Source organism: Lithobates pipiens, unplaced genomic scaffold, assembly GCF_037356315.1.
Source record: "Lithobates pipiens isolate NorthernLeopardFrog02 unplaced genomic scaffold, aLitPip1_a1.2 Scaffold_1, whole genome shotgun sequence".
Classification (NCBI taxonomy): Eukaryota; Metazoa; Chordata; class Amphibia; order Anura; family Ranidae; genus Lithobates; species Lithobates pipiens.
In genome coordinates this window covers 194,574,641-194,591,227 of record NW_027507685.1, presented here as the reverse complement: position 1 = coordinate 194,591,227, position 16,587 = coordinate 194,574,641, and the positions used below count along the sequence as shown (strand labels likewise).

At 43.5% G+C, this 16,587-nt stretch overlaps 1 protein-coding gene and 1 non-coding gene across 2 annotated transcripts in view; both read right to left on the bottom strand.

Moving 5' to 3' along the window:
* Window positions 1-2,665: 2,665 nt before the first annotated feature.
* The window catches only part of LOC143981527 (non-structural maintenance of chromosomes element 3 homolog), a 35,600-nt gene continuing 21,678 nt past the window's right edge, over window positions 2,666-16,587 (bottom strand). The window contains exons 7-11 of the mRNA XM_077479432.1: window positions 10,948-11,027; window positions 10,140-10,182; window positions 8,911-8,973; window positions 4,277-4,391; window positions 2,666-3,153 (exon numbers count right to left, since the gene is read on the bottom strand). Of these exons, the coding sequence (XP_077335558.1) occupies window positions 2,950-3,153; window positions 4,277-4,391; window positions 8,911-8,973; window positions 10,140-10,182; window positions 10,948-11,027 (505 nt within the window). The 3' untranslated portion in view covers window positions 2,666-2,949. The remainder of the gene's footprint in view (window positions 3,154-4,276; window positions 4,392-8,910; window positions 8,974-10,139; window positions 10,183-10,947; window positions 11,028-16,587) is intronic.
* Window positions 8,754-8,873, bottom strand: LOC143989876 (small nucleolar RNA SNORA11). Its single transcript, XR_013277090.1, has one exon. It is a non-coding gene; the product is annotated as a small nucleolar RNA SNORA11 (small nucleolar RNA).

Below are 16,587 nucleotides of genomic sequence, written 5' to 3'. Positions count from 1 at the left end.
ACAATTGTGTAGTCATGCAGCACTGTCCTCTTGACATTTTCCTTTCACACTTGCTGACTCTCTCTCTCTCTCTCCCCCCCCCCCCCCTTTCTACGCAGTGACAAGCCGATAACGGGCAAGTGTTTACATCATGATTGGCCCTTTACCACAATCACAAAGCAGGCCAGAACTGGACAACTGCACTGTAGCTGTCATTTGTCTACAGTCCAGTCAGCAAGTGGTTAAATGAGCTGATCACATAACCTGGTCATTCCTGCAGCAGAAATTCAGAGGCTGCTACAAACCAGTTGTGTGAAAGGTGCCTAAGGGCTGGATTCACACCTATGCATTTAGTGCTTTTTGCATTTTTTTCAGATATGCACTATGGAACGTGTTCCATAGGAAATCATGTTAAATGGAATGTAGGACAAATCTGCAAAAAGCACTAAAACTGAATAGGTGTGAATCCACCCTAAAGCTCGATACACTAACTTTTTTCCAGTTATCAAAACCACATATATTAAAGGTCAAACTTTAGTTTAAATTTGTAGGTAATCAGGCAGGCCCTTGCATTACATGGTTTTAGGAAATCCTACAACAAAAGTTGTATACTGTGTATGGGGTCTTAAGCCTTGTACACTGTTCAATTGTACAACCGAGCATCTGCTTTTTGTGAAAAGCATGTGTGCAGGATTGGCTAGCATACTAACTATCCGCAAATTGTTTTGACAAAAAAAAAAAAAAAAACAGTGATGTACTCAGAGCACAAAGAGGATGTTAATTTCTCAAGTGCCACCCTTTGGGCACCTTCTGCTAATTTCATTTTTGAAGTTTGAGTTGCACTTAAAGTTTTTTATTTGGATAGCTTTCCCCCCCCCCCCCCTTCGGCACAATCCATACTGTAGAATACTTGGCTATGCGTTTGTTTAAACTACAGTTTGGGGGTAGGCAGTTGCATTAAAAATATCATGGAAAATTAACAAGGAACACCAACAGAGTTGTATCTTTGAGATTAAACTCCAGGATAAGTGTTGTAAGTTGCCCAAAAATCAAATGCCTTTTAAAAAATGTTTGGAATAACTATATCCGTATCGCCAGAAAAGCAGCTTCATTATCCTAATAAAGAAGATGAGCATGTGCACTGCATTTTGACATCAATTGCCACGTCACAAATGTTAATTCTAGATTATGAATAGTTTACAAGACTGAACTCTTCCCAGTCGTTGAGGCTGAGCATGTGTGTTTGTACTTTTGACTGCTGTGACTTTCTGTACTGACCAGATGAAAATTAGACATCCAAAAATTTACAATTTTATAGCCTGCGCATCCAGCTTTTGTCTGACGCAAAAATGGCTTAAGTGAAAATCAGCTGTCGAAAGCACCATACTATATGAAAATCCACAGACAGCTAGTCTTATGAATTTTCCCTTCTGATTTTTGTATCGTCTGTTTTAGCCCAGGTTCACATTGGTACACTTTGACATGTCAAATCGGCCACATTTGTGGCGCCACACAGATTTTCAAAAGAGTTTCTGTACTACTTTTTGCGATTTACATTGACTTGTGTGCAGAAATATGTACACACAGGTCTCTAAAATTGCAGCCAAAACTCGGGACAGACATGCAGGAGTGAAATCCATGCAAGGGTCAGCTAAACTCGTGTGACTTCATTCTTTCAGCCCAGGTTCAAACTGAGCTGCAAGAAAGACAATCAAGGAATTGGGAAGGGGTGCAGCATTAGGCAGTGAGCTAGCCTGTTCAGACTGGTGAATTTGACTTTACTCGAGTTTTATTTAAAAAAAAAAAAAATTAAGCCCCCCCACTAATGCTAGAGCCTCTCTGAGGATCTCACAATGGGCTGTCAGCTGGAGAATGGGGCTTGGTGTTAGATGGACCTTGAGCTCTACTTGAGCAGAAATTTGTTACCAATACAGTGAGCCTAGGATTGAAGGGAGAACAGGCTAAAGTACCTGCGCTGTACAGGATGACAGATTTAAAAAAAAAAAAAAAAAAAAAAAAGCAAACTGTTGCTTAATATGTCCAATTTAGAGCAGAATTTTTTTTGGTAATATGCACAGCCATGATTGAATGTTTAGGGCTGGAAAACTTTCAAATATCCCAATAATATGGGCAGAGAAGAGTATTTTAGACCCAGTGATTTAGATGTGCTTATAAAGTGGAACTAAGGCATTTTTAGATTGTAAGCAGGTAGGCTATTGTAGAGAGATAAAATATGCCTGGGAGGGGAGGTTACTTAAAAACTGGTCACCTGGGCATAACCAATCTGCTTCCTTAGTTGAACAAGCTAAAGTTATAAGCTGGCTGGACAATACACCTGTCCTTCCTAAAAAAAGGCCAAGATGGAATGCACAGCAGATAAAGCCTCTTGCACACAGGGGCATCTAACAATAAGCCAGCCATGTAATGTGCTTTTTTTCCCTTTGTTTATAGCAAGCCTTTATTTTAACCTCTGGTATCTGGAGTAAAAATCTTAGTGTGTGTCCTTTTAGCCTCTAAAAAAATAAAATAAAAAAAAAAAAAAAAAAAAAAAAAAAAAAAAGTCACCAAATGTCAATAGTACAAAGCAGCCATAATTACAAAAAAGAATGTAATATGACTTTAAAGATAAATCGCGCATGTTTGGTTCTAAGTATTATTCTACATAAAAATAAAAAAAAAGCCATCGTTTCCAAAGGTAACATTTTATTTAGCTATCTACAAAGTTCATCAGGACCTGATGAGCAGCAAGAAAAAGGCACAATAGAACACTTGGCAGCAAACTGCATCCATAACAAGGCTTCAGGAGGAATAAACTACCACCAGGAACTATCAATGAGATTTGTGCAACTTTTTGACTAAGAACATTGACTTTGCTGGCATTATAATGCCCCCTGGTGGGTAAATTAAGATGGTAAAGCCTCACGTTTTGGATGTAAATTTTTTTAAATAAACTCTTAAACTTCATCTGGTTTACTTGGATTTCCTGGCAGACTGTGAGGAAGCTATGCTTTGCCTGGCTGCTTGGGAAGACGCTATAGATTTCCTGGTGGACTGTGAGGAACCTACACTTTGCCTGGTGGACTGTGAGGAAGCAGGTCCTTGTGATGTAGATGGTGTTGAGTCCTGTGAATCTTTGTACTGCGACTCCCAGGACTTGGGTTCCTTTTGTTGAATCTAAAAAAGAAAACCAGCCATTTAAAAAACAAAGTCGTTTTTTTTTTTAAAGGAATATGGATATGAACAATGAAACTACAACTTATTACACTTAGGTCAGGGTTAGGTGATTAATGCATTAGGATACTAGCCTCTGTTCAACCGCTTAAGCCATAGCAGATATGGAGGGGATGGGCAGGGCCTGTCCCAAAGCTATGACACACACAAACACCCCCACCACCCCACATTCCTGATAGGTTGGAGCCATTTTGTTTCCTATTGGCTATGGTCAGCTAACAAAAAAAAAAAAATTTCTATCCAAGTATTGCAGAAGAGCCATGCTGCAAAAAAGCAGCAAGTGTGTACAAACAGCCTTTATGTACACAGATACTGAAACTAGGACAGCAAGAGGCATGGCAATTATATTTAGAGCCACACACATACTAAAAAGGTGTGGGGGTTTTTGTTTTTCTTCTCAAGCAAACAATTGTTCAGAGCTCAGTGAGCAGGCTGGCGACTGTCACCTCTTTAATGTTGGCCCTCAAAAGTTGCATGAAAAGTTGTACCTGAATGTTATAGAATGCAACAGTTATCAATTACCACTGGTCAAAGTCCTATCCACAGTTGCACTCCAAAGTGAGCACAACTTTGCAGTCACAAGTGTGAATAGGGCCCAAGTGATCTGATTGGTGGCAAATTGCTACAAGTGACGTGATAAGACCCTTAACCACTTTCAGACCGGACCATTTTGCTGGCTTAAGCACACCCGCACACGATGGCATGGCGGCAATTTCAAATGGACGTACCCGTACGCCAATTTGCCGACGTACATCTTCATGCACCACTTGGGAAGTGGTTAATACTGCCTTCTGAAAGAGGCTCACGTCTCTCCAAACAATCTGTCTTTGTAAATTTGCTGTAGCAACACAAATGATGCTAGGAAGGTAAACAAATGTTTTTTTCAGTCACACAAACGAGGCCTCCTGTGATTTTTTTTATTTTTATTTCAGTGCTAAGGAGTTGTGTGTATGGAACGTTAGGAAGCTTACAGATGTGATGGTGGGAGAAATAAAATACAACTTGCTTCTGGAGCCTGAAAGAAAAATATATTAAAAAAGACAAAAAGGTTTTTTTTTTTTTTTACCATTGAAACAAAGTCCAGGATTCTCATCTTGGAAGTTTCTTTAAAGGCTCTTGCTCCCCACTGAAATTCATACTCTGTGGGATCTGTATGGGGGACCTTATTATACTCCAGGTATCTAAAGTGCAGAAAAAAAAAATTGTTTATAAAAAGGGAATGGGGAAAAGAAAATGAACATGTATTCATTGGTAGGTTAAGCCTGAAGTGTTTCTCCTTAGACAATTAGTAGGGCTGAACTGATACACAAACGATGAGGTTTAAAGTAAGAAAAACGCTCTTATTTTCAGCCAAGGAAGTTGCCGTCCTGTTTAAGCTACAGCTGCCGTAATGCTGCACATATGATCAGTTATGACACCAGCCATTAGATGATTTGGTTGAGCGCACAACCAATGGGAGTGTTACATTTCCAGCATGTGCAAGAAATTAAACTTATGGATGGGTTTACTTCTAGTTTAAGGCTCTTCGTGAACCTTAATCTATGTTTGTGTTCTAGAGTCTGTCATCCTGCATGGACCAAGAGCTTCCTGGTTAGCAGCTGTGGGTGGCTCTCATCTAGCTGCTGCTCCCTTTCTCCCTGGGCAGGAACTTATGGAGCCATGCAGCCAGGATCCTATCCACGCATAGAAGTACTTCACCTTATGGTCGCGTTAAGATTGTCCACTCACATGCTGATGGCAGCTGGAACTGACAAACATGAAAACTGTAGCATGATCCACAGTGAACTGCTTTAGGATCTGCCATATTTAAAGGGTTTGCTCAGATGTGTAGCAAGCATTGCCACTTCTCTGAGAAGTGGATTTTGGTGGTATTTATTGAGCAAAAAATAAAAATGCAGTGGTGATTAAAGACCAGGAACTGGTCTTTATTGCAAACTATTGAATTTTATAACAAACTATTGAAATGGGTAATTTTTCTCCTTCACTGATAGGTGGCATAGATGGGCACTATTCTGATAATCAGTGTAGATGTCCATTTTAGAGAAGCAGTTATCTGCGCTCTTCACCTCAGCAATAGCATGAGGAAAGGAGTGCCAATAACCGGCTTCTATTGGCATTCATGGTCAGCTGAGATTGGAAAAGCTGATCACGTGGTAAAGAGCCACTGATTGAGGTAAAGAGCCAATCTGATCAGCAAGTGGCCTCTGGACACCAATCACAGAATGCACCATATGACAGCCTCCCAGAACTAGCCATCTGCACTGTAGCCATCATTCGGCTGAAGGATTTTTACCTTTGTGCATCCTATGCATGAAGATAGAAGGGGGGCAGCTCCCCCTTATACTCACCTGAGCCCAATCCCGATCCACAATGTGCACGAGAGCAGAAGCTCTTCCAAACCCAAGTCCTCAATGGCTGAGACAACAGCAGCCAGTGAGGAGGGGCAGGACTGAGTTGTTCCATAGATACAGAGGCAGCTCGGGAGAGAGCAAAGCATGAGTGCCCACAGAACAAGAGAGAATAGGAGCACACAATTTAGGGAGTTTCCCACAGATGCCAATTAGGATTGCTTTAGAAATTTGCCATAAAATAAAAGCTTAACTTTTCTAAATCGGATATAACTTTATTTCACGAGCCAGTCCCAACAGATTGGGCAGGTGGAACATCCAGTCTTACTCTGTGTTGGTAACTATTAGTATACATGTCGATGTCACACTGACCTAAACGAACAACCACATAAGTTTAGTGGGAGCTTAAAGGAAAAAAAAAAAAGTAATTAGTAAACTGGGTGGGTGTGACCCAGTAATCAAAGACCTGGCACTATCCCTTATATCAGGGATATGCAATTAGTGAACCTTCAGCTGTTGCAAAACTACAAGTCCCATTATGCCTCTGCCTCTGGGTGTCATGCTTTTGGCTGTCAGTCTTGCTATGCCTCATGGGACTTGTAGTTCTGCAACAGCTGGGAGGTCCGCTAATTGCATGTCCCTGCTCTATACAAGTGAGGTAATCTGATTATCTCCGAGGAGATGTGGGGACTTAATGGAAACCATTTGCTCCTACTGCTCCCAACGTCTGAGCAAATGAGAGAAAATAGGGTGGGGCTGGGCCACAGCAGTGTCTGAATGGACATAGGGAGCTGCAGCTTGGGTGCCCCATAGGTGGCTTGCTGTGGGGGGGGCAGGGCCAGAAGCACCACAGAGGGACCTGAGAAGGATTCTGGTCTGCTTTTCCAAAACCCATTACAAACAGAGCAGGTAAGCATAACGTTTGTTATTTTTTTTTTTTGTTAAAGACCACCCACACAACAGACTTTTAGGCCCCTTTCACATATGCGGACCGTATGTCCGCATTTCATCCATCCGTTTTCGGATGAAATGCGGACCGTATGTCCGCATTTCATCCATCCGTTTTCGGATGAAAGACGGACATACATGCATCCCTATGGGGATAGCGGGTGACAGCAGATGAACATCCGCTGACTCCTAATATGATCCATCTTGGCTATGGTCTGATTCTGCAGACTGAGGAAAAGCCTATTTTTCTATCCATCTGCAGAGCAGATCGGATGAACATGGACAGACTGTCAGTGTTCATTAGAGGTCGACCGATATGGGTTTTTCTCTGGCCGATGCCGATATTTAGAAATCATGGCGGCCGATATATGATGCCGATTTTTTTGGGCCGATATGTTAGGCCGATTTTATTTTATTTATTTATTTTTAATCCCCCTTGATCTAACACACCTTTCCCACTGGGGCGTTTTTTAAGGCGCTTTTGGGCTAAAAATAGCGCCTGTAAAGTGCCTGCAAAATGGCTCCCCTGCAGTCTGTGTGAAAGACAGAGTGCTTTCACACTGAGGCGATGCGCTGGCAGGATCTTAAAAAAAAAAAGTCCTGCAAGCAGCACGTTTGGAGTGGTGTATACCGCTCCTCCACCACTCCTGCCCATTGATATGAATGGGCACCACTGCCGAAGCGCATGCAATACGATTTGGCAGCCGTGCTTCATGGGCGCATTTAACCTCTTCCTTGGCCGCTAGCTGGGTTATATGTGCCCCACTAGCAGCCAAATAGCACCGCTAAAATGATGGTAAAGAGCCGCTAAAACTTGCGTTTTACCATCAACGTCTGCCCGCTCCAGTGTGAAAGCAGCCTTCATAAGTGATACAGAAAATTTCTTACACTTAAAAGCGGAGGTCCACCCTAAAATGGACCTTCCGCTCATCGGATTCCTCCCCCCCTCCGGCGCCACAATTGGCACTTTTCAGGGGGGAGGGGGGTGCAGTTACCTGGATAATCCCGGTAACTGCACCCACTTCCGGGCTAGCTCTCTGCGGAAAGGGGCGTACATTACGCCCCTTTCCGCAAGTGCCCGCCCCCTTCCGCAAGTGCCCCGCTGCCTGCTGGGAAACACACCGATCCCAGAGGCAGCGGGGACCGTCCTCATTGCGCAGCGCGGCTCGCGCATGCGCAGTAGGGAACCGGGAAATTAAGCTGAAAGGCTCCATTTCCTGATTCCCATACCCAAGATGGCGGCGGCAGCACTCGAGTGTCGATCTAGAGATCGGCTTCGGGTGCCGACATCGCGGGCGTGCTGGACAGGTAAGTGTCACTATTTTAAAAGTCAGCAGCTGCAGTATTTGTAGCTGCTGGCTTTAAAAAAAAAAAAAAAAACGCGGAGTCCCGGCAGACTCCCGCTTTAAACATTTATTAAACAAAACAAACCTCCAATCAGTTTACTTGTATGTATGATCTAGATTAAAAAAAAAAAAAAAAAAAAACACCTATATATATTAAATAAAAACGGGTAGTCAAAACTTTTGGACAAAAAAAAAAAAAAAAAAAAAAAAAAAAAAAATGGGCTAACTTTACTGTTTTTATTTTATTTTTATTTTTTAAATGGTGTATTTTTTTCCCAAAAAAAATGCATTTGAAAGACCTCTGTGCAAATGCCGTGTGACATAAAATATTGCAACAACCGCTATTTTATTCCCTAGGATCTCTGCTAAAAAAAATATATATAATTTTTGGGGGGTCTAAGTGATTTTAGGCAGAAAATACAGGATTTTTACTTGTAAGCAACAAGTGTCAGAAAAGATTTAGTCTTTAAATGGTTAAACTGAGAACTTCTACACAGAGATGACTTCATTCATTCAGAAGTGTAAACATTGCATCATTTAGTTCTTTTCTTGGCAGTCTGCCCAGAGTGGAGGAAAGTGTTGCTATGACGACTCAGGCAACTCACACTGACTTCTTACAGAAGTAATTTCAAAGTCCCGCTGTAGAATCGGCTTTTTTATCAACACAATCGGCCGATGCCGATTATTTAAAAAACGGCAAATATCGGCCGATATATCAGTCGACCTCTAGTGTTCATCCGATCCCCCCATGGAGGAGAGTGGAGATCCAACAGGGCAGTCCCTGCACAGTGTGCAGGGACTGCCCTGTCATCTGTCGGCTCAGTGGGAATCAACGGAGCAATCCCCGCTAAGCAAGCGGCCCAAGATAACTTAATAGAACAAATATTACAATAGGACAATTGTGTATGCAGTTAACCATTGCAGGATAGGCTCCAGAATCCTGGCAGAAGAACTGCAAGTTGCTCTGTGGTGTGCTGTAAACAGCAGAGTCACTATACATAAGCTGCTCTGATCACACCATTTATACCCCAGTAGACCCAACAATGCACACTACTTACTTCTGCTTGACAAATTCATCTGTCACAAGTTTTTTCACATCCCCAAATTGCTCATGCTTCTCCCTGGATGTAAAATTAGAAGAAAACAAATATGCTCTTTTGTATAAGAAACAAAACAGATTTAGCTATAAATATGAATTAAAATGGTTATAGAGTGGGTGAAAGATGAAAATATATATTTCATTTAATAATAATACCACCCATCCACACCATAAGCAGTTTGTTGGGGGTGTAAGATGTGCACCCAGATTAACAGCAGGATCTGTAATATGGGCACTGAGACAAACCTCAACAGTATCCTGGAGAACTACCTGAACAGCCAATCCGTGGCTCTGGGTGTAAAATAGGGATGCACCGAATAGGTTTTTTGGTGCCGATACCGAAATAGACAGTTTTACGTTTTTTTTATTATTACAGGAAATGGTCAGGGACTGGGGACTTGGTACAGGAGATCAATGCAGCCTCACTGTGCCCAGCAGCTTACCAGTGCCCATCATATACATGTTATATGATATATAATAATCAGTCTTTTTAAAAATTGCCAGCTGCAGCTCTGTACCTTAATCTCCATGCTGGGTACTGCACTCTAGGGGGAGGCAGAGAGCACAGCACACACTGCTAGAAGCCTCTCCCTTGCTTTCACTTTCATAGTAAACAGCGCTGATTTACACATCTGCTGAGGAGCCATATGCAGTCACGGCTGGGGAGAGGGAGACTTTACAGCAAGACCCCACGGGTGCCTGCAGCATGGGTGAGGAGGGAGGGGAGGAGGAGAGACTAAAGAGGGAATGACACACCCGTGATGGGCGGGGCCAATCCCAGCAGGCCCCGCCCCATTTTGGCACTAGTATCGGTGAAAATTCTTACAGCTTTTCGCCAAAAGGGCCATTTTCGGCCACCAAAATTTCGGTGCATCCCTAGTGTAAAACAGTCCCCCACTATCCCCATCTCGTGGCTCTGTCCCAATACCTAATTTCAGAGGGATCTTAATCAGGGTCTGTACTCAAAAAGCATTGATCAGGCCTCAATAGTGAGATAAAAAAAAAAAAAAAAAAAAAGGGAGTACTCGGTTTACATGTAAGAGAAGTAACTGGCCAAGCCAAATCTTGAGTTACAGTATATTCTAGGAGAATAAAAAACAGTGACCGTTTGAATAAAGAGTCAGTTTTCCTATTTATGTGTAAACCCCCCCTTAAAAAAAAAATTCCACCATGAGCTTGGTAACATACCCTGGAATAACGCGCAGGTGCCTTAACATCTCCCATACAGCCGCTGCCACAAAGGGGAGAAAAAAAAAAAAAGCAGCATTTAAAAATCTGATATTACTGACGTCATATCTAGACCTAGATCATATATGCACTCTATAGCTAGAAGCAAAAACAGACAGCAGTTGATCCAATGTAAGCAACAGCTAGAAAATATGGGGATAGTTTGCATTATTAAAACAAGTCTACATTTTTTTGAATGTACAATACACTACTTGTGGAATCCTGCTGAGTTATAAAGGTAGTAAACATAAACACCGCTTGTTTACTTGTACCTACAGGTTAGCGTAGAATAAAGCTTACCTGCAAGTAAGCAGGTAAAACATTTCACTACCGCTTTGAAGGATAAGTTCCGTATTCAGGACGGAACATGTAACATGTTCCAGCAGATGCAGCCATTCCCCCCCCCCTTACAGCAGGGGGTGAAAGTGCCCAGTAGGCAAGTAAGGAGCAAGTGCACACAGATTGATATACTGGTTTGCTTTGGCCACTATGAAGTCAGTGGAAACACTGGCAAATCCATCGAATTTGATGCCTGTATAGCTTCTCCCAGCAGGCCCAATTGTGCCATAGGTTCTGTTCTGAACCCCTCCATTCCTATGATCACAATAGTGATTAGTTATGTACTGGAGAATGCTCAAGCTATTCAAAAAGCATTACAGAAGAAAACAGCCCAAGGGCTGGGAAAGGGCTTTGGCTCAGGACCATGAAAACTGAAAATACTGGAATATATATATAAAAACACACACACTAAAATATACAAATTACTTACTTTCTTTGACAGTGTTCCCTTTCATGAAAATAAGGCTCAAAATTACTGTAAGCAATCCCAACTTGGCAGTCTCATCATTCCTAGAGGAAAAAAAAAAAAAAAAAATAGTGTTACGGAATCATTCCTTTACCAGGCCTGTCCGAAAGACCCAAGCTGCATCCTAGACCTTTAGCACTTCTTGTGATCACAACTCCTCCATGGGGCAGAACATTGAAGGTGGTGGTCTTTAAGGGTTAAGGATGAGTGAAGACCCCATGGAAGAGTAAGATATACAGACACCTAAAAACACATTTCACAGCATCCAATACTGTATACATCCCCCCTGAGAAGACTTATTCATGCAACAAAATCCACTTCACTCTGCAGTCTTCATCACTCTACATTTAGTCCTTCTTATAATCTCATTCCCAATTTCACTTCCTGATAAATAGTAAGCAAATTGTAGGATATTAAAAGCGGAGCTGCACCCTAAAATGGAGCTTCCGCTCATTGGAACCCTCCCCCCCTCCGGCACCACAATTGGCACCTTTCAGGGGGGTGCAGGTACCTGTACCCACTTCCGGCATAGATATCCGCAGAATCTACGCCCCTTTCCGCAGGTCCCCCGCTGTCTGCTGGTAAACACGGATCCCAGAGATAGCGGGGACCATCCTTTTTGCGCAGTGCGACTCGCGCATGCGCAGTAGGGAACCGGGAAATGAAGCCGCAAGGCTCCACTTCCTGATTCCCATACCCAAGTTGGTGGCGGCAGCACCCGAGAGACGATCGAGAGATCGGCCTCGGGTGCTGACATGGCGGGCGGGTAAGTGTTCTTATTTTAAAAAAGTCAGCAGCTGCAGCATTTGTAGCTGCTGTTTAAAAAAAAAAAAAAAAAAAAAAAAGGCGGAACTCCCGCTTTAATTAACTACCCCTCCAGTGGACACATACTTCCCAGAATATTAAAAGCGAATACAAATCTTTATTTCATACAGTTAAAAGCCTCCATCAAAAACAGTCATACTACCAATTATCCCCCATTAGAGGGATGGAGATTGTTTAACAAGGTAGCATTTTGATATAAGGTGATGCGTTTCGTGGGAGCACCCGCTTCTTCAGGACCCCCCTATCTCATACAGTAGAAACAAGTTATTAACCACTTTCAGACCGGACCATTTTGCTGGCTTAAGACCAGACCACCTTTTTGCGATTTGGCACGGTGTCGCTTTAACTGACAATTGCGTGGCCGCGCGACGTGGCTCCCAAACAAAAATTGACGTTCTTTCTCCCTCCCCCACAAATAGAGCTCTCTTTTGGTGGCATTTGATCACCCCTACAGTTTATTTTTTGCGTTAAACAAAAATAGAGCAACGATTTTGAAAAAATAAAAATATGCATTTTTTTTTACTTTGTTATAATAAATATCCCCCAAAAATAGATAAAAAAAAAAAAAAAGAATCGCAATAAGCGTTTGATTGGTTTGCGCAAGTTATAGTGTTTACAAAATGGGTGATAGTTATGGCATTTTTCTTCTTTTTTTTTTTTTACTAGTAATGGCGGCGATCAGCGATTTGTGACTGCGACATTATGGCAGACACAGTGGACATTTTTTGAAAAAAATTAAAATAAACCACACACACACACCCTCCAGATGCATTTCTCCATGCGCGTTTGATGCATTTCTGAATACATTCCTGATGCCTTCAATTCCAACCTCCTTAGTTTTTTTTTTTTTTTTTTTAACCACTTTCAGACCGGACCATTTTGCTGGTAAATGACCAGAGGTCTTTTTACACTTTGGCACTGCGCTGCTTTAACTGGTAATTGCGCGGTCATGCAATGTTGTACCCAAACAAAATTTGCGTCCTTTTCTTCCCACAAATAGAGCTTTCTTTTGATGGTATTTGATTGCCTCTGCGATTTTTATTTTTTGCGATATAAACGTAAAAAGACCGCAAATTTTGAAAAAAAATGATATTTTCTACTTTTTGTTATTAGAAAAATCCAATAAACTCAATTTTAGTCATACATTTAGGCCAAAATGTATTCAGCCACATGTCTTTGGTAAAAAAAAAGTCAATAATTGTATATTTATTGGTTTGCGCAAAAGTTGTCACATCTACAAACTAAGGTACGTTTTCTGCAATTTACGCAGCTTTTAGTTTACGACTGCCTATCTCATTTCTTGAGGTGCTAAAATGGCAGGGCAGTACAAAACCCCCCCAAATGACCCCATTTTGGAAAGTAGACCCCCTAAGGAAATTGATAAGAGGCATGTTGAGCCCATTGAATATTTTATTTTTTTGCCTCAAGCGATTGAATAATGACAAAAAAAAAAATTTTTTTTTTTTTTTTTACACAAAGTTGTCACTAAATGATATATTGCTCACACATGCTATGGTCATATGTGAAATGACACCCCAAAATAAATTCTGCTGCTTCTCCTGAGTACGGGGATACCACATATGTGGGACTTTTTGGGAGCCTAGCCGCGTACGGGGCCCCGAAAACCAAGCACCGCCTTCAGGCTTTCTAAGGGCGTACATTTTTGAGTTCACTTCTCACTACCTATTACAGTTTTGAAGGCCATAAAATGCCAAGATGGCACAAAACCCCCACAAATGACCCCATTTTAGAAAGTAGACACCCCAAGCTATTTGCTGAGAGGCATGTTGAGTTCATGGAATATTTTATATTTTGCCACAAGTTGCGGGAAAATTACAAACTTTTTTTTTTTTTTTTTTTTTTTCACAAAGTTGTCACTAAATGATATATTGCTCACACATGCCATGGGCATATGTGAAATGACACCCCAAAATAAATTCTGCTGCTTCTCCTGAGTACGGGGATACCACATATGTGGGACTTTTTGGGAGCCTAGCCGCGTACGGGGCCCCGAAAACCAAGCACCGCCTTCAGGCTTTCTAAGGGCGTAAATTTTTGAGTTCACTTCTCACTACCTATTACAGTTTTGAAGGCCATAAAATGCCAAGATGGCACAAAACCCCCACAAATGACCCCATTTTAGAAAGTAGACACCCCAAGCTATTTGCTGAGAGGCATGTTGAGTCCATGGAATATTTTATATTTTGCCACAAGTTGCGGGAAAATTACAAACTTTTTTTTTTTTTTTTTCACAAAGTTGTCACTAAATGATATATTGCTCACGCATTCCATGGGCATATGTGAAATGACACCCCAAAATAAATTCTGCTGCTTCTCCTGAGTACGGGGATACCACATATGTGGGACTTTTTGGGAGCCTAGCCGCGTACGGGGCCCCGAAAACCAAGCACCGCCTTCAGGCTTTCTAAGGGCGTTACAGTTTTGAAGGCCATAAAATGCCAAGATGGCACAAACCCCCCCCAAATGACCCCATTTTGGAAAGTAGACACCCCTAAATTTAGGGGTACACTAGTGAGACTAGGTAATAAATGGCGGGTGCCCTGAAACTATAAAAAAATAACTAACCAACCAGCGTCACCTGTAACAGTTATATGGTGATCACTGGTGAAAGGGTTAACTAGGGGGCAATCAGGGGGCTTTATGCGGTAGTATATGGGGGTCCCTGGCGCTATAAAAAGCTGCGGCGAACCTAAATACCTACCTGCCTAACTAGCGTCACCTGTGACACTAATACAGCGATCAGAAAAACGATCGCTTATTAGGCTGGGTTCACACTGGAGCGATGCGGGAACGCCACGAATGCGCGGCGGGTTCCCGCATCGCATGCCTCCCGGCGGCAGTTCACACTGCCCTATGCGAACTGCTGGGAGTGTCAGTGAAATGTTACTGACACCCCCAGATCAGTTCGCATATCGCAGTGCGATCTGCAAACTCGGATCGCATGGTGTGAACACCCATGCGATCCGATTCTGCTGCGGGCCAAAAAAAGGGTCCCGTGTGCGAATTTGCGGCGGGTGCGGCGGGTGTGGCGGGTGCGGCGGGTGCGGCGAATGGCTGAACTCGAATCGCACAGAGATCGGATGTGATTTGCACTGCAGTGCGGTGCGAATCACATCCGTTCTCATAAACCGCTGCAATGTGAACCCAGCCTTAGTGACACTGGCGACGGGGGGTGATCACGGGGTTAAACCTTTATTGGGGGGGTTAGGGGGGTACCTTAGAACTAAAGGGGGCTAACCCTAACTGCCCTAACAGTTATTAGTCACAAATGACACCCGCCGGGTGATCAGGGGGTTAAACCTTTATTAGGTAATAAATGGCGGGTGCCCTGAAACTATAAAAAATAACTAACCAACCAGCGTCACCTGTAACAGTTATATGGTGATCACTGGTGAAAGGGTTAACTAGGGGGCAATCAGGGGGCTTTATGCGGTAGTATATGGGGGTCCCTGGCGCTATAAAAAGCTGCGGCGAACCTAAATACCTACCTGCCTAACTAGCGTCACCTGTGACACTAATACGGCGATCAGAAAAATGATCGCTTATTAGGCTGGGTTCACACTGGAGCGATGCGGAAACGCCACGAATGCGCGGCGGGTTCCCGCATCGCATGCCTCCCGGCGGCAGTTCACACTGCCCTATGCGAACTGCTGGGAGTGTCAGTGAAATGTTACTGACACCCCCAGATCAGTTCGCATATCGCAGTGCGATCTGCAAACTCGGATCGCATGGTGTGAACACCCATGCGATCCGATTCTGCTGCGGGCCAAAAAAAGGGTCCCGTGCGAATTTGCGGTGGGTGCGGCGGGTGTGGCGGGTGCGGCGAATGGCTGAACTCGAATCGCACAGAGATCGGATGTGATTTGCACTGCAGTGCGGTGCGAATCACATTCGTTCTCATAAACCGCTGCAATGTGAACCCAGCCTTAGTGACACTGGCGACGGGGGGTGATCACGGGGTTAAACCTTTATTGGGGGGGTTAGGGGGGTACATTAGAACTAAAGGGGGCTAACTCTAACTGCCCTAACAGTTATTACAGTCACAAATGACACCAATGCAAAAAAAAAAAAAAAAAAAAATGACATTGGTGTCACTGTGACTGGGGGGCAGGGGTAATTGGGGGGGTGATCGGGGGGTAAAGGGGGGGTGTGAGTGTGCCTGGCATGTTCTACTGTGTGTGTAGAGTGTTGGTGCAACTCACCGATCCGCTCTCCTCCGTGTCGGAACGAAAAATACCGACACGGAGGAGAGAATACATCACTTCCTCTCCTGTGTTTACATTACAGGAGAGGAAGTGATGTCACGGGGGATTCCTATTCGTCGGGAGCGATCGCGAGGGGGTGGCCATGAACGAATGGCCGTCCCCTCGTCCGGGATCGCTCCCGCACGAATACCGACCGCCGCAGGCACCGGGCGGGGGCCCGATCGGGCCCCCGACCCGCGGGAGGCAAGGGACGTACATGTACGCCAATATGCCTGCCCGTGCCATGCTATCGACGTACATCGTCGTGCGGCGGTCGGCAACTGGTTAAATAGTACTGGGGTTTGATGCACTATACACTCTAGTGTGTTTTTGATGCATTTTACCATGTTCCAGTGCAGGAAAAATGCAGCATGTTCTACTTTTTATTTTCCTCGGGTGTGAGCTAGGCTATTGGAAACCATATAACCTACTTTCCATGCGTCCTCTTCCCCCCCCCCCCCCCCCCCCATCAAAAAGGAAGTTAAAACTGCATGTGATGCTAACTGGCCCTAAA